A 16,938-nucleotide genomic window follows, 5' to 3' on the forward strand; every position below is an offset into this window, starting at 1 on the left:
CATCATGGACATCGATGATCTCTACTGGCTACATGGCGCCCATGGCTACACCATCCTAAGATTCGATCCATCAGGCAACACGCATACTCTAGTAAGTGTTTGTGACCTAGGAGTATAATCTTGTACTGGAGGCCAACGGAAATCGGGGGGAATCCTCCGATTACGGCTGATACGGGCAGACAAATCTCTTGCGCTCAAATCAATTAGGCTCACTCTGGAGACCATAGCCCCACCATCCAGCAACCACGATACATATCATGCCCCACTTGAAATCAATGACGAGAAAGCTTTCATTGAGTCAGGTAAACAGCTCGTAGGTCTTCTTGCAGGAGAGTAACACCATATTTTGAATCAATGGGGTCAACTCAGGTCCGAATTATTGTCTTATTTCGCGGACCCTGAATTTCTCGAGTGGCTTATTGCCGACCTCGAAGACAGCGCAGGTACCAATGCAAACTTGGCAGGCGAATGGATCGATAAATCTCTTTCCAGTACGGCATCTAGCAAAATCACAAATCCTAGATCGGCAGCGGCAGCCTTGTGGTCTCCTCTTCCACACATTTATGATTCGCAAGACGAGCAGACGAACAAAATACCTAATGTGCTGAACCGATTACGTTCGCAATTTCTCAAGAACGGAAATAATGGACTGATCTACCGCAATCTTAACACCTGGGCACGCCTTACGGATCGTCTAATCATGTGGATTGAGAGCGGGAAATTCAGTGGTCGCTCAGCCGTATACGATCCGTTCCATACGTTCAAGCTTCCATGCCCTGGACTGTGGAAGTCTTCATGGGACAACTTTCGGTCGGGGACAGCTGTTCATGAAGGTCTGTGGGACACTCCGCAGGGTGTTCTACACGTACTGAAACTATATCGACAGCATTCTAGATTACTTATTCTAACGGAGATAGCAGCGGGATTACTCGGGAAAGGAGAAGCCTGGAGTTGGGAAGATATGTAGCATCGTCGTCAAAATCGGCACACGATTATGTCAAAGGCTGACTGGATATTCTCCGACTGGATAACCTCTGATGACGCATCCTATCGGGCTCCTATTGATTCCCTCGGGTACCAGCTGAGAGCCAGACTATACATGCGGATATGTGGTCTGAGTTGGACTCCGGGAACAGAATTTTCCATCAAGTAGTCCTGCCTTGTATTCCACCGGTAGATCGTCTGTCTTTCGCTACGTCAAATTAATGTTGGAGGCCCAAACCACACTCTGTCCGATGAAGACAGGAAGAAAGCAGTCAGCCTATGAGCTGCTGTTTTACATCGAAGTAGCCACCTAACTTTGGAATCTTTGAGGAGGTTACGAGGCGCAGTCTACGGCAGTGAATTGCTAAGCCACCTCATATGTGCTTACTCCCGACGAAGAGCATACCCGTATCGAAGTGGAGCATCCATGTGGCCAAACACTATTGGTTCCCCTTGTGCCAAAATCAGGCTACGATTGCACTCGTTTAACAGACACATTTCATCCGGCATGGAATCATCGCCTTACCGACTCTAGCTAGCGAATAGTGCCGGAACATTTCCAATTGGTGAGCAGTAATCGGTTGTTCTGGCCGCTCGCGAGAAATTTGCCAGATTGATATCTGGTATCTTCCGTTAAGACGTCTTCGACAATGGGCATGGACAGCCAAGATCAGAGGCAAGACTGCCAAAGAGGGCCCTTGCTACGGCGTCTGACATCTCCGGAGTCCATTCAAAATCTTCAAGAATGTACCGAAAAGGGCTGCTCGTCTTGCCAAGGACTGATCGACATCATTAGACAGACAAAGCCGTGGTGGTTGTCCGAAGCGCGGGAACGCAATCTCTCTATTTCTATCAGGCCACAGCAGAGATGGCTGTTCAACTCAAACCTGTCGTCGCTGCACTCGGGAGGCTCTGGGACCATTCGACTGCTCGAAGGTACGAAGCTGATAGACCACCTACAGCTCTATCGACGCATCACAGGTAGCTGTCGAAGTTCCCGCACTGCCGGATGAGGGAGGTGGTCACTGACGACACGTAAGATGTCGAGAAGCTAGAATCAGGCGACCTGGACAGGTTCGAAAAGATTGCCTTTGGAGAGAGCGTCGAAATAGCGCCTTCATCAGACTCTGACCTGGCGTTCGCCCGAGCCTCACTCTGGTTGCGGAACTGCGTGGAAAGACACCCCGGCTGTCGGCCTGGCAACCCCGATTTCGCCCCCCGCCGACTCTTGAGCATTCAGAGCCCTTCGGCTGACCAAGTCACTCTCGTTGAGTCCTCCAGGATCGGTCCCCTGCGGTATGCGGCATTGAGCTATTGCTGGGGCCCCGACACGAGTGGCGTTAGGACGACGGTGACGTCGAACATGTCATCCCACGCTCGCGGCATCCATGTGTCAGAGTTGCCGCAGACAGTCCAAGACACCATCAAAGTCTGCATCAAGCTGCAAGTCAAGTATCTCTGGGTCGACGCACTGTGTATCATCCAAGACGACGGCGCCGACTGGAACGTCGAATCCGCAAGGATGATGGACATCTACGCGAACTCCTTCTTCACCATCACCGCGAGAGAACCGAGCTCGTGCAAGATTGGGTTTCTCGGGCGGCAGCAGCTGGGAAGCACGGAATGGCAGAGACCCATCTGCGCCCGCGTGCCGCCCGGCCTGGGTCCTTCTGGAGACCGCTTCTTCGTCAGGGACGGCGAGGTCGAGCAGTTCCAGGTCTTCTCCCTGGACTCCCGCGGCTGGTGTCTGCAGGAGAACATCCTCCCGCAACGGAGACTGGTCTTTGACGGCCGGGAAATGGCGTGGCACTGCCGCGAGAGAAACATGTGCGAGTGCGGCCATCTCGACGAGGACGTCGATGTCGGCGATGAACCGCTGATGTCGGGCTCGATTGACGGACCGACAAACCTCCTGGAAGTCTCTCAGCTCCACCGGGAATGGATGAAGCTCGTCGAGCTATATTCGCGACGCTTCCTGACGAGATCCAGCGACAAGCTGGTCGCCTTGTCAGGCTTGGCGAGATTGTTCCAGCAGAAGCTCACCCGCGCGAAGGCCCTGTCCCAAGACGAACACATCATTGCCATATTTGACGAGAAGACGCTGGTGACATCGGTTCCCCCCATGGCGCCCGGCCTCCCCGCATCCTATTACGCGGGAATCTGGAGAGAAAGCTTCGTCCTTGGCCTTGCCTGGACGGTCGAGTATCCCCTCCTGAGCAAGACGGGTCATGCCAATCACTCAAAGTACAAGGAATATTGTGCGCCGAGCTGGTCGTGGGCTTCGGTGGACGGTCCCGTAGTCTTCCGACACATGGAAGTCACCGCCGGCAGGTACACAGAGGGTGACAACCCGCAGTTGAGTTGCGACATAAAGGTGAGGGGCATCACGTGCATCCCGAGAAACGTTGCAAATCCCACAGGCGGAGTCATGGAGTCAGCGTCGGTGGTTCTCTCTGGCCTCTTGGCCCCGGTGGACCTGGCTACGCTTCATGTCAAGGATGACACAGCGCTCTGGAACTATACGTGGTACAATCAAATGCAATCACCAGGAGATGAAAAAGGGAGATATAGGGTGACATCCTTCGCCCGCACGCGGAGGAGGCAGAGCTGGCGGGTGCTCCTGGACGTCGAGCGGCGTCCAACAGTAGAGGAGGGGAGCTCACATGCCTCCTGCTGGATGTCCACGATAGGGCCGGAGGGTGATTCGGATTGCTGCCCGGAGGGCGATTCGGATTACTGCCGGTGGGACGAGAAGACGCACTATGCGTGCCTGCGGCTGTATACATTCCAGAAGGACAAGCTACACATAAGAGAGGAGGAACACAAATGGCTTGGGGTGCAGTCGATTATCGGGTTTCTAGTGTTGAGGAGGGTGGCCGGCGCGAGGGATACTTATGAGAGGATTGGCTTTGGGATCTGGGATGACTTTGACGGGTTCCAGGAGGGACGTGGGGAATTCGAACTGTTTTCTGATGCGAAGGAGGAGACGATCAAACTGGTCTAAGGGTGTGATATTGCATAGGGCCACTTTGAGACTACCTTGTGATATCTACAATTCCCCGCTCCGAAGGATCAACAACTTCAGCGTTCACGTAATTGGTCGTAAAGGGCACCATCGACCCAAAGTCCTCCACCCTGTCCAGAAAAGCCTCCAAGGCCTGGAATGACACACACAGCGCGTCGCGCCCAACAAAGTGCCCGGCCATCAGCGTCTCTAAGTACGTCAACCCGCGCTCGGCAACTAGCCTGGCGGGCTGTCCCTTCAGTGCACGCATCTGACAGAATAAGTTGAGATATCTTTATGCTTACGGGTCGGGCAGTACTCTCCTGGGCTTGCAGTCGTGGTCCACGGTGATTACAATTTCTATCATTAAAGTGACACACATGACGATTCCCAGTAAAGAGCTTACATGGAGCAGTGCCCAGCAATGTCAGTGGATCTGCTTACGTGCTGAATTCCTTAGACTGACTCCTCCTAAACACATCTACCTTCATGATTAAAACTATCAGATTGAATCGTAATAACCATTGACCTTACGCAATAAAAAAGCTCTTAGGAGCCATCAAGTTGACCATGGTCATCTACGCTCCCCTCGACGCGGCTGAACACGAGATTAGGCTCGTCAGGCTTCTTGAACCCCTGGCTGAGCACGCCGAAAGACCCATGGGTGCTCTCGCGTTGGAGCTTCAGACCGTGCCGCTGGACGACGGCATGTCTTACGCGGCCCTGTCGTACGTCTGGGGAGACCAGGTAGACACTATGAAGATTGAGATTAACGGATGTCCGTCCGTCATTACCCGGAGTCTACACAGCGCCCTGGATTAGTTCCAACAACGGTGTGTGGCCATGGCTCTGGATCGACGCTGTGTGCATTGAACAATCTGAGAAGAACCACCAGGTTAGGTTGATGGGGGACATCTACAACGGTGCCGAGGTAGTCTAAATGTGGCTCGGTCTCGGTACTGAGGACACTAATATGGTCATGGACCTGGTCTCTAGGTTCGGGCTTCAAACCTAGATTTGAATACATTGGCCGAAGAGGCCATCAATATTCACAACCACTGTGAGGTCTTACTTCAATATCCATCCCTTGGAACCTTCCACTAAGGCTCAACCACCAACCTGAGCCCAAACTCATTCAGCCTCCGCGTTCCGACTCACCCAGACATGCTTTACCCTAGGTTACCTCTTTCTCAGAAAGTTCTACAAATCACCCTTACCGCACGCAGAAGAACCCCGCATGTTCAGCTCGACGCTCAAATACCGCGTTAAAGACCACTTAGTCATGAAGATGAGATGACTCGTCGGACCAGGTCAGCACGAGCTCCAAAAAGCGGCGAAAATGCCCATAGGCGGGCGCTGGCACGTCGACGAATTCAGCCACAAGCACCTCTGAAAAGGTGGCGCTAGCGGACGTCCGTCAGGCACGGTTTTCGAGTGTCGCTGGTGTTGGGAAGCAGCTTGTTGCTCTGGGCGCCCGGGTTGTGGCTAGAGAGACGGTGAAGCTGAAATTGAGGAGCCGACTGAGTTTGACAAAAACAAGAAGAAAACTTTACCGTCGTAGAGCTGGAGTTCTGCGGATTGCTTTCCACAGATGCTGCATAGGCGGTCGAAGAATACGTTTATGGTACAGCCGACTTTTACGCTGCTGATTGCGGATGTGTCTAGGTGTGTAGTGGGTCTCGTGAAAGGACTGGGGTTTCCATGGGATAAGCTGTGGAGGGCTATCGAGGATCCTGTGATCATGACGAAGTGCAGTTAAAGGAGATCTCCGTGGTGATTAAAGTCACCATGTATTCATTTAGTTGGGTAACGTGGATACTCCGCACTGAGCAGGAGTTGACATATTTCATGGATCAGGAACATGACTGGTAGGATGACACCAAGCGTACGTCTGAATTCAATATTGCAATTCCGGCCAAGGACCGCATCCTGAATCTATGGAACATTCAGAGAGTCCCTTGGCAGACCATCCTCGCTATCCATTCCCCTTACGATGTGGGCTATTCTAAGCCGCTTCATCCTGAATGCTCCTGTATGTCATCTGTCACTCCTCAAAGCCCACGCAATGTTGTTTGTGGAGTCCCAAATCCTTGTCGCTTCTATCTCACTTAGTCCGACTCAATTTCCGCGTTCTCGATTGTGGCCGTCATCTGCTCTCCGATATTGTCTACGTCAATGTCTTCAGCTCCGCCTTCAACATTGGAGCCGTTGTTGTCTGCCATCTCAGTTATCTCGGCGGCGGCGGCCTTGGATGCAGCCTGAATTCTCTTTCTCTCCTTGAACTTCTCAATAATAGCCACAGCCTTATCAGCAGCTGTCCTGGTGGCGTAACCAGTTCGATGAGCGTACGGGAGCTCGAATGCAGCATTAGAGACCGCTCTGATGCCCAATTGAAGAGACTTGGCCTCGGTAAGAATGCCGTCGCGGATGCCCGCGTCCATCTTCGTTTTAGTCTCCAACTCATTCACAGCGTCGATGAACGTCATGGTCATGTGTTGGAGCGTTACGGTGCGGCTCGTCAAAAGGTTGAAGGCGGCCTTGGAGATGTAGCAGTGATCATCATCTTCGAGAGTCTCTTTTCCAGGCACACCAAGGGATGGCTCAAGGTTTTCGACAGATTGGGCGCTAATGTCAGAATTGATGTTATTCTCGATGAGCTCTTCGGGAATGTCGTAAGTCTGGCCAGCGAACACGCTTTGCTTGTGCGATGTACTAAGCATTGGATTGTCCTCTGAGTCGCTATCATCAGCCTCAACGGCAGCAAGAGGCTCTTCCTCTCCACTATCTTTGACAGAAGACGTATTGGAATTCTTGAGTGCTAGAGTAGTAGCCTTCCTGTCGATGTAGGCCGTTGAGGTTTTCACAAACGGGTGAGTGGGCCTATTGGATTGGAGTACAGCTGCGAGAAGGGTTGGAGTTATCGGTTTTGGGCCACCCTTCTTTTGATATTTGCTGTTTAGGCCGGAGAGGAACTTGATTCTGCGCTTCTTGGTAGCTTTTGAAGACTCTGGCATATTCTCTGCTATTCTCGATCTCTTTCTCTTCTTCTTCTCGATAGGGAAGGCATCGGTTGTAGATTCAGACGTCGACTTCTGCGACTGAAGCAAGGGCGGGACATCCATGGTTGTAGCGTCGGGCGATGAGGAAATTTGGATGATTGGATTATCGGTCATTTTGAGCAGTGCGTCGAAATAGTTGAAAGAGCCTTGGTAGTTGGTATTGTCTAGAAACGTAAGTCTTAAAAACCTGAAGTGTGAGGAATAATTATAGAAAGTAAGGAGGATACGTACCTATTTTGTGATCTCGAAAGCTGCAAGCAAAGCTGGAATTATTTGAAGCGATGGAGCGAGGGAAGTAAAGCAGCTGATGAGAAGGGAAAGAAAAGGTCTCGGTATGTTTTAGGCACGGCAAGAGTCAGCCTGCGGAAGGTACAAATCCTTTCGAATCGGTTGGTAAAATAACCGTGATAGCTGACCAACTGAATGGTTGACGTATTCTGATGAGTAACTAAACCTGATATGATTGAGTGAGGTAAGAAAATGAAAGATATGAAAGACGTGGGCGGATTTGACTTGATGATCATGCATATATATGACCCGATCATGTGATCCACAGGAGCGAGGTATGGGAAGGACCAGGTATCTCATCATTGCTTCTGGCGGAAGGTGCAGATGCCTAACCAGGGAGAAAGGTTCTTTCCTTCTATGTCGTAATGGAATAGGGCTTATTGAGACTGCGTGGAATGATGCTGCTGCAATGTGTGAAGTCCCGGTGAGCCTCTATTTTCATCTTCTCCAGTTCAACAAGGAAATACACGAGCAATGTCGGCCACTGGAATCAATTCAGATACGTGTTGCTACCGGTTAAGTTCACCATTGCAACGCTCAAGAGCTTTCGTAGAAATCAAGACCTTATGCTTCAGCAATAAAGTATGGTGATACCTATCCGTCGATGCGCAGAGTCGGAGGCCAATCTCTGAGAAGGCTACCGGCTGCGATGTGCTGGCAATCCATGTGGCATCCCCTAATTACTCGTTCCCAAAGCTTCCCATGACCGTTTTCTCGTCTCTATCCATATTGCACTACACCACCGGATTCTTGCCCCTCTCCATCGCCACCGCTGTATCGTGAATCTCCTCCAAGCTCATGTCAATGATGCGGGCTTGAATCGACTCCCCATCCAGTGAATCCTCCGTATCCTTTATCCAGCTGCTCGAGAGTTCCTGCGCCGCCTTGATTCGTGCCATATGAATATTGAATGCCGACTTGGAGATCGTCAACTTGTCATTCTCCTCCGCCTCTCTCGCCCTTTCGTGCTCCTCTTTCAGCCGAGTTTGCTCGCGGAGACGACGGAGAGCAAGGGCTCGCGCGACCACTTTGACGGCTTCGGCTCGCTTCTCGGGAGCGATATTTTCAACGATATACGTCGCGACTTCCTTGGCCTTGTCTCCTGGTTGTTCGTCTTCCTCTTCTTGTGGCATGGCGAAGTCGAAGTGACGGCGGGGAGTTGGTTGGCGTGAGTTGAGCGACGGCTGGCTGGCCAGGGTCGAAGATGCGTCCATCTCGGAGAGGACTCTTGAAGGTTCCATTGTTTTGTCGCTCATGTTGTCGGACAAGGGATCCTGCGACGAGCTGGAAGATGAGTGGTGGACTTTGTCGGCCATTGTTCTTGCCTTGCTTCTTAGACCTGGTCAATTGATGGGCGGCCTTTGGAAGGGGATATTGATGTGGCTTTGAATGCTGATGAAGTCAGTGATTGAAAGGAAATCTTTTCTGTGGCTTAATCAGCTGAAATCCATGTGATGAGCGGGAGAGAACGGCATGAAATCTTTTCCTTGTTGGAGGCAGGAGGCATCAGCCCGTGAAGTGAGAAAATTGGCAAAGTGCTTGAGGAAAAATCCTGCGACTTGTGAACGTGCCCACTCAGCGCTGGGACTTTGAGAGTCTGACTCTGGACTCATCAAAGAGAAGTACGATCATCAGGTGGAAGTCGAGAGACATCACTAAGGCTGCATTGTTAATGCTCACTCAGGGACAATTGTTATGTTAGCAATTCTTTTTATTCTCGTGTTTCCTTCATCTAGGAAACCTTTTGATGCCTACCACAAAGCTCGCCCTGAGGAGCTAAGTTGGGTAAATATATATCTCAAAGCCTTTCGTTGAGCCTATCAACAAATAGTCAGTTGAAGTTCAAATGACGAAGATGTAGTGGGGGCCTACTATCTGAACCTGCTGAACCTGCTGCCGTCTGGACGCTTGTCCTAGTCACCATATAGAGTTCATCCCATTTGATTCATCTAATCCTCATTGGCCTCTCCATTGTCGGACTGCGCATCCGGCATATTCTCATCCTCATCCTCATCCTCTTCCTCATTCTCATCTCCAGGTTCTTGAGCTTCATCGGATCCATTGGCAGCGTCTGGAGCAGCTTGAGCAGCTTGAGCAGCTTGAATTGCCTGCATGGCACGCTGTCTCTCCTTACGGACATCGCCGAGGGTCGGAATTCCATGCTTCTTCTTCTTGTGCTGTTCCATCTTTATTAGATTTCACTAGGTGTCAATTGGTGCTTGGATGAACTGACCCTGTAGAGAGTACACGCGGACGTGTACATCTTTGCTTGGTTGCATATATCGCAGCCGTACATGTTTGGACCTCGCTTTCGGTCCCGGCGCCTTCCAGATGCAGCAGCATTGCTAGCTTGGGTGCTAGTGGCCGCAGAAACAGCGGCAGTTGCAAGGATGACAGCCTGGGTGGGACCGATTCCACCTGGTCCGATGGGAGTGCCCAAATCAGCCTGAGGCTGGGCAGAGCCAATGTTGTTGTTGGTGTAGCTATAGCCAAAGCCAGTAAGGTCGAAGCTGTTAGGATCGAGTCCCATTCGACGGAGTTGCTCCTCAATAGAGTCGTCCTCATCTTGGGAGGTGACATGGTAGGGCTCTGGAAAGGGAGTTTGACCATGCTCGAGGCGATCAGCGACACGGGCCCAAGCCATTCTTGTGCGGCTGATGAGCATGTCGAGATTGAAGTTCCGAGTGCTCTGTTCTCTGAGAATAGCCAGAGTGAAGCTTCGCTCAAGGCTACGGGTGGCTCGAGGGAGATCCTGGTTGCCATTCTGGAAGCGCTGCTGGATAGATCGCAGTGCGTTCACTGAAGCACGGATGATTTCCTCATTGCTTGCACCTGTAGACGCCTGTTCTTCGTGTACGGCAAGTGCAAGGTTGACCTCCAGCAGGAAAGACATGATTCTAGAATAGTCCGTTAGCTGAGATGAAGGGAGGTGGGATGGATGATATAAAGGGACGAGAAAACACACGCATCTGGTCTGTTCGTTTGTGGATGTGAAAATAATACCAGCAACTATACCAGAAAACGAGAGGTGAAGGTTGAAGAAATAATTTCCTGCTGGGCCCGAGAAGTGGGAGTTTTACACACGCAAAGTAGCTCGCGCCGCCCGCGAATTTAGAAAGAGAAAAGGAAAAAGAGACCAATCATCATTCAAAATTGGGAAATGAACTAGGCGTTCTTCTCTGATTATTCATAAGACTTCAGAGCATATTACATGAGATGGTCCTTGTACTTGAAAACCTGGCAAATAGCGATAAGAATATGGACGCGGGTAATAACTACTTATTGTGAAACAATGTAACACCACATTATGTCCTTGTATGAAAAAGAGGCGCTCACGCGAGTGATGCTTCCAAGAGTTTGACAATGTAGTCCCCGAAGTGCGAAGATATTAGCAAGTACTAGTGAAATGGGACGGTAGGGGCTGATCGAAGGGCCTTGTTCACGCTGCTCAGGTGGGCGGGTGAATAGAGGAGGCTGGCTTTCCGATCCAAAGCGCCATGTTCTCGTTGGCTTCATGCATTGGGCTGCCATATAATTGGCCCACACCATGCGTCCACGTATTTTTATGGATGAAAAAGGGCCCGGCGTTTTTTCGTTAGGAACCGAGGCTTACGCAGGCCAAAGTGGAAGATCAGTTTTTTACAAAGTAAGGTCCATGACACGAGATATAAGGGGAGTCCCTTGACCAGACTCTGAAACTCGCCATCATGGCTAGCTTATGCCTTTTCAATGAAGGGTAGATGCGATTGATTATCAGAAGACAGCCAACCGTGAGAGCTCTGAGATTGTTTCAATCTCCTCCAGAATGTTGTTTCTTGGCTTGGTGATTGGTGAATTGGGATCTCCGGAAAGAGAGGGGTATCACAGGAGAGATATTCCGTGATATTTGACCTCCTGTATAGTCCGCTTGTATGAAGAGAGCAGAGGCGTGTCGGGCGGTCTATGTTCCAATAACTCTAGTCTCATATGAAAACCATCATTTCTCCATTGAGTGTAGACCTTGTAGTGTACCCCTTGGCCTGGTTGCAGACAACGCACTCGTAAATGTAGGAATAGTGTTTTCGGTTACGACGCTTGCCAGCAGGGCCCGAGATATTGCAAAATGATGGATAGATCGATGAGTATAGGAGAAAGTTTTATAATGAGAGTCGGATAAGGGCACCACCGTTTGGGATAGGAAGTTTCAATGGCCAAATAGGAGACAGTCGTGAGCAATTCTTATCTAAGAATAGGACGTGAGTAATCAATGTACTGTGAACCTGACAAGCATGGCAATAACTCTGTAACTCCGCTGAGCTTTGTTCAAAGAGAGAATGAACAGTGTGTTGCAAAAGGTTTAGTTAGCCCTGCGTTTCGTGTTCTTCACCACCACCATGGTGGCCATGATCCTTGTCAACCTCTTCTTCTTCCGAAGTTTCGTCATCATATTCTTCATCCTCTGTCATCTCGCTGTCATCCAAGACTTCCTCTTCAACCTCTTCTTGCGCCGCGGCAGTGTCCTGGCTCTTCTGGCGCTCCTCTAGACGCCTACGGTCGATTGGACGAAGCAATCCGTGTGCGTCTCTTTTATGCTATAATATAGAAAGTCAGTCTGTGATCAGAAATTCAAACAGGTGTGAACTTACGATATCAAGGGTGGACTTGCAAGTGTAGTCCTTTCCGCAGTCTCCAACGTCGCACACCCACATGCCATCACCCCTATCCTTCCGTCCTTTCTGCGTTGTCTTGATGGCCTTCGTCTTGACGGAGGTAGAAGAGGCAGAAGAGTCTGATTCAATGTCTTCTGCATAATCCTCTGCCCACTCCCCGTGAATGCAGTTGTCAGGGTACTCACCGACGCACAATTCCGCAGGAGGAAACGTAGGCCTGGGGCCGAATAGGACATTGATAGATTCATCAGAGCTGCGGATCCCCAGGGAGAGAGGGGGAGGTGGTAGAATACATTCGCCACGGATCAGGCGTCTGCGAAGTTTGAGCCAGACATCTTGGGCCGAGGCCACCAGAGTGTCGACATCTACCCCAGAGGTGAGTTGCTCGCTGAGCATCGGAAGAGTGAAGGCAATCTCGAGGGTGTCGGCTTCATCGTCAGGAAGGGATGAGTCACCGTCGAGGAGACGACTGCTGACGTCCCATAGCGCCCAGTCTGCTCTGTAAATGATCTTGCTGGTAGTTGACGTTTGAGGGTCGTGCTCTCCCAAGATCGCAAGAGCGAAGGTGTTCTCAAGGTGGAAAGACATTTGATGTTTGTTGATTACGTGAGTAATAGCTGATGGTTCTATGAGTAGGCAAGTTATTAGTGTTGTAGACGTCAATTACCTCAAGTGATGCACCTACACTTATAATACTATCAGTACTTTTAAAAGTAGAAGAATGTCTTTGTTGATATGTGGTGGGAACAAGAAAGGAAGAATGCCTTTGTGAACGCGAAGTGGGCATCAAAGAATAGAAAGACCTCGTTGAGATTTCTCCATGCTGCCAAGTTGATTGTTCGTGGTTGTGTGAAGGCTGGAACAAAATTGAAGTTCCGAAAGGAGGGATGTCCAGTGTTTCAATCACTGTTTTGGTATGGCGAAGATGGTCTGACCCTTGTTGGTACCGAGGCGGACTTCTAGCCAGACAAAACTGGCCATCGATCGGCAGGACTTCGGCCGAGAAGGCGTTGCCCGAAGGTCTCATCTCAGACAGGCTGCCGAGGACGAAGCCTTCGGGAAGCTGAGGAGGCGGTTCAGAGCATATGGATCAGCTCAGTACGTCCTATCTCAGTTTCAAATTGTATCTTGGTACCGTCTCTGAAAGAGGTCGTGTGAAGGTCAATAACTGACGGTCTGAAAAAATGGAACGAATTTGGTATTGCGCATGGCGAGCCGATTCTCTGTCTGGTCTCTTGTGTGTGTGTATCTGAATAGAGAAGCCTACCTACTTAGGTAAGGTAGCTACTACGTGGGGAGATGTCAGGGTGTACCTAGCTGGCAGAGCGGAGCCTGCTGACCAATCCCACGTGATAGGTCGAGGAGCTCCTCCTAGTTGCCTTTCTCTTCAAGGTTCCAGAATACGTTAACCAAAAGGTTGGTATAGTCGGGCGACTTCTTAATTACGGAAGATTTTCAGCTCTAGTCCATCACCGGAATTCTCGCTGGATTGTTTCAGTTCGATGAGTTTGCCAAATTGACTGTACTCAGAACATGTACGCCTTCTTCTCAGCCCAGAGAAACTCAAAACCGATGAGTGACACCGAAGGCGTACTAATAACCTTCCATCTATCTATATCATCCTCGTCGTTCAGTTAGTCCTGGAAGCCCCTTAGTTTGGGGAAGCCGTGTGCATCAATCTTAGTCCGACTTGGCGCGTAGCGAGACAAGTCTATTACAAGTTAGTCACATCAGGTACAATTCTGTAGGGCCCAACTCACATTGACTGATGACGACCCCCGACGAAAGACGAATGGCCATCATCTCTGTTTCTATCGACCTTCACCCGACCGACTAATTGAGTGGCGGCCAATGCTTAAGCTCGATAGATGCCGACTATAACCGGTTCCGTCGGACCCGGGGACGACGTCTTCGAACAAAGGTACTGTAAAAAGACAACAAAAATTACTTCTAGCTGGAAAAATAGACTATTGATATGTCACACGATTCCGTGTTTGACTGTCAAATGACAAGAGACAACAAACGAACTTTCCGCTTTCATATTCAAGTATTCTCCGCGGGCACAATGTATATTCCATTTGATTTCCATCACCCAGGGCCTAATTTCGATGAAGAAGTCGTGCAGGCGTGGATAGAAGGCTAAGAATCAGTGAAAGCCAACGAGAGTAAGCCCCAAGCGACTTCTTTGGCGGCGCAAAGTATGCAAGGCCTGAGCTGATCGGCGGTCTTCGAAGTCAATCAGAACTAAGAGAGTCACTGATGCATAGTCTAGCGATAAGAGAGTTTCGAGCTTGTCAAGAAACGATAAGGATTCAACAGAATGTACTTAGAGCATGGAACTTGAGCAATATTCTTATTTGCCTGCAGATCATCCATGATTATGGTTATCCTTCATACTGCTGGTAAGATACAGAGAAACAGCACTGGGCTAGGGCTCAGATTTCCTCAATGAAAACGTAGCAGGGTTTTGATGTAAATGAAAGCCATAAGAAACAATGAGACCTTCGAATTCTACTCGGCTGATGCTTCCCCGCTGAGTGTAGCCCCGGACCACGATCAAATCATTCATGTTCCAACGCTTCATACCCAGCTGGGTCGAGCTCTTTGTCCCGGATTTTCCGACCTGGTAAGGATCGAGCAAGTCCTGTAGCGGAATCAATGTATTCTCCAGCTCGAGGTCCATCTCCCGCGACCTGATTTCGATGACGAGGTCGGCCACAGGCCGAATGGATGGCGGTGGGTTGAGCACATCTCCTGCCTCTAAGTAACGGCTGCGACGGAGTCAATTGAGACTGAGGGGCAAGAAGTGATAAATGAATGTCTAAGGTAAGCTGAATACGATGAAAATATAAATTGAAGAATAACACCCGCATTCATTTTATGGCATTCAACAAATGTACCCTCAATCCAAGTAAATAGAACACAAGCAAGATATTGGTTCAGTAGGGCAAGCAAAACCAGCTTACTTGGAGGAACTCGCAAAATTAGAGAATATCTTCATCCTCCATGTCAACATCCATCTGATCCTCCTGAGAGGCGGATTCAGAGGGGCCTGCCTGCTGGTTCTGAGTTGCAGATCCAGAAGGACCAGCCTGGTTATCCTGAGGAGCGTTAGAGGGGCCAGCCTGCTGCGCCTGTTCGCTACTCGAGGCATTAGCGGTGGCAGCCCGTCTAGGTCGCGAGGCTCTCTTCGGCGGCGCAGCCATGCCATGCTTCGCCACCATGTGCTATTGTAAGCTGTGATTAGCATCTCAAGTCAAGAAAGAATAAATGAAAGCGTTAACTCACTTCAATGACAGTGTACCGGCGGGTGTAAGAACAGGCGCAGCCGGCGTACTCGCAAGGCCACAGGTTCGCTCCCTCGTCGCTGTCCTTTCTCGGTAGTCCCGTGTACGGGTTCATGAAAACGCCGGGCTGGGCTGCAGGAGCAACCGCGACAGGAGCACTGGAGCTACTAGGGGCCGTAGGCTGGGGAGTTGCACTAGCTAGGAGGGGCATGGTGATCTGGTTGCCTGGCTGGGCGGGGACAGGATTGCTGGCGTTCACAGCATTTTCGCCAGGTGCAGTTGTAAGATCGATGGGCGCGGGACCCGGGGTATCGGGGAGGACTGGAGAGTACGGTTCGGTGAAAGGCTCAATTTCACCGCTCTCGGCTGCTTGTTGGCGGATATGGTTGAGAGCCTGGAACACTTGTTCGAAGATCTCATCGTATGACATGCCGGTCGCGGCGCGCAGGCCGCGGATGCCAGCGGCGAGGTAAGTCTCAATGGAGAAAGACATGGTATAAGTAGAAATCAAGAGATAATGAACACAAGTGAGGGTTTCAAATTGAAAGAATGCCACGGATTTCGAGGCAAACAGAAGCCGACTTACTAGAAATTAAAATCCACGGTGAAATGGGAAATGTTTTGGAGTGCGAAGTTGAATTAGCCTACCAGAGGCAGATCGTTTGCTTGGTACTGACAAGTTTGATAGGGTGTATGTACTCGAGGAATTGCTTGCGCTTTACAGATGATATAAGATGGGACTTTCGGTTGGTGTTGAGTGGAATGAAGAAGTGGATGACAAAACCTGACCTGATCGTGTGGTGAGTACCGCGATATTTATCAATCTCTCGACTGACTTCCCGGTGAAGTGGTTGGGCCCAGACAAGCGTGAGCTTCGACGACGTTGAACCGAAGCAAGGACTTGAATTCTTTGAGGATGGTGGATTGGTCTTTGAACCTGGTTCGAATCATCCGAACTGAGAATAAGGGAAACGAGAAACAAGTGATCATGGTAGTCGAAGCGTCACACAACGGCGTAGAAGAATTATGCGGACAAAACCAAATTCTTTGTGGAAAAGTTGAAGTAACAGACACGAACAATGACAGGCCATAGCCAGCACATTAGTCTACGAAAGCAACAAAAAAAAAAAAAGAGCTCGAATTAGAAAGCCTTATTTTTGAGTCCCTCACAGAGCGGTGGCCGCGAGGTCAGCCAGTGAATTAATATGGTTGAGAGGTATGCGAACTCTGAGAATGCTCAAAGTGAAAAGCGTTCAAGAGGTCTAGTGGCCCGGTCAGTTTGACTGCCTTTGGGCAAAGTCGCGTGTGTCTGAATCTGTCGTTTATGTGTATGTGATGAGGGAAGGAATTACAACGGAAGAAGGAGTTGGTAGGTGTAACGGGGCTGATCACGCTGATTAATCCAAATTCTACGCGCAGGGTCGGTGATGAATCCCTGACCACTTGTTCAGACGGTGTCGTGGATGGTGATATCTGCTTCAGCACCCATGGTGTCATCGACTGTGCAGAAACAAAATCGTTCCTTCATGACGTCGTTGGGGTGGGAGGTCTTTTAGAGATCGATATTTTGTAATGTCAACGGCCCCGGGTGGTTGATCATTACCAGTATTACAACTGGGAAACTTATGAAACAAGAGAGGAAATTGAGAAACGGCACGTATAAAAAC

At 50.1% G+C, this 16,938-nt stretch overlaps 7 protein-coding genes across 7 annotated transcripts; 2 read left to right on the forward strand and 5 right to left on the reverse strand.

Annotated features, from left to right (window-relative positions):
- Positions 1-4: 4 nt before the first annotated feature.
- On the forward strand, positions 5-3,988 carry CORC01_12572 (heterokaryon incompatibility protein; the record flags this gene model as incomplete). Its single annotated transcript, XM_022624192.1, has 3 exons — positions 5-91; positions 1,947-1,965; positions 2,025-3,988. The coding sequence occupies 3 exons, from the start codon at positions 5-7 to the stop codon at positions 3,986-3,988; spliced, it is 2,070 nt and encodes a 689-aa protein (XP_022469287.1).
- A 570-nt stretch (positions 3,989-4,558) lies between these two features.
- Positions 4,559-4,810, forward strand: CORC01_12573 (uncharacterized protein; the record flags this gene model as incomplete). Its single annotated transcript, XM_022624193.1, has 1 exon — positions 4,559-4,810. The coding sequence occupies one exon, from the start codon at positions 4,559-4,561 to the stop codon at positions 4,808-4,810; it is 252 nt and encodes an 83-aa protein (XP_022469288.1).
- A 1,286-nt stretch (positions 4,811-6,096) lies between these two features.
- On the reverse strand, positions 6,097-7,161 carry CORC01_12574 (uncharacterized protein; the record flags this gene model as incomplete). The annotated part of the gene is made up of 1 exon (XM_022624194.1): positions 6,097-7,161. The coding sequence occupies one exon, from the start codon at positions 7,159-7,161 to the stop codon at positions 6,097-6,099; it is 1,065 nt and encodes a 354-aa protein (XP_022469289.1).
- A 908-nt stretch (positions 7,162-8,069) lies between these two features.
- Positions 8,070-8,651, reverse strand: CORC01_12575 (uncharacterized protein; the record flags this gene model as incomplete). Its single annotated transcript, XM_022624195.1, has 1 exon — positions 8,070-8,651. One exon carries the CDS (start codon positions 8,649-8,651, stop codon positions 8,070-8,072), a length of 582 nt encoding a protein of 193 aa, XP_022469290.1.
- Positions 8,652-9,284: 633 nt separating this feature from the next.
- CORC01_12576 (uncharacterized protein) lies at positions 9,285-10,228 on the reverse strand (the record flags this gene model as incomplete). The annotated part of the gene is made up of 2 exons (XM_022624196.1): positions 9,285-9,512; positions 9,569-10,228. 2 exons carry the CDS (start codon positions 10,226-10,228, stop codon positions 9,285-9,287), a joined length of 888 nt encoding a protein of 295 aa, XP_022469291.1.
- A 1,447-nt stretch (positions 10,229-11,675) lies between these two features.
- Positions 11,676-12,572, reverse strand: CORC01_12577 (uncharacterized protein; the record flags this gene model as incomplete). The annotated part of the gene is made up of 2 exons (XM_022624197.1): positions 11,676-11,906; positions 11,961-12,572. 2 exons carry the CDS (start codon positions 12,570-12,572, stop codon positions 11,676-11,678), a joined length of 843 nt encoding a protein of 280 aa, XP_022469292.1.
- Positions 12,573-14,968: 2,396 nt separating this feature from the next.
- CORC01_12578 (uncharacterized protein) lies at positions 14,969-15,764 on the reverse strand (the record flags this gene model as incomplete). The annotated part of the gene is made up of 2 exons (XM_022624198.1): positions 14,969-15,211; positions 15,273-15,764. The coding sequence occupies 2 exons, from the start codon at positions 15,762-15,764 to the stop codon at positions 14,969-14,971; spliced, it is 735 nt and encodes a 244-aa protein (XP_022469293.1).
- Between the last annotated feature and the right edge of the window lie 1,174 nt (positions 15,765-16,938).

This window comes from Colletotrichum orchidophilum (assembly GCF_001831195.1).
Source record: "Colletotrichum orchidophilum strain IMI 309357 chromosome Unknown Scaffold_158.1, whole genome shotgun sequence".
In the NCBI taxonomy this organism is placed as follows: Eukaryota; Fungi; Ascomycota; class Sordariomycetes; order Glomerellales; family Glomerellaceae; genus Colletotrichum; species Colletotrichum orchidophilum.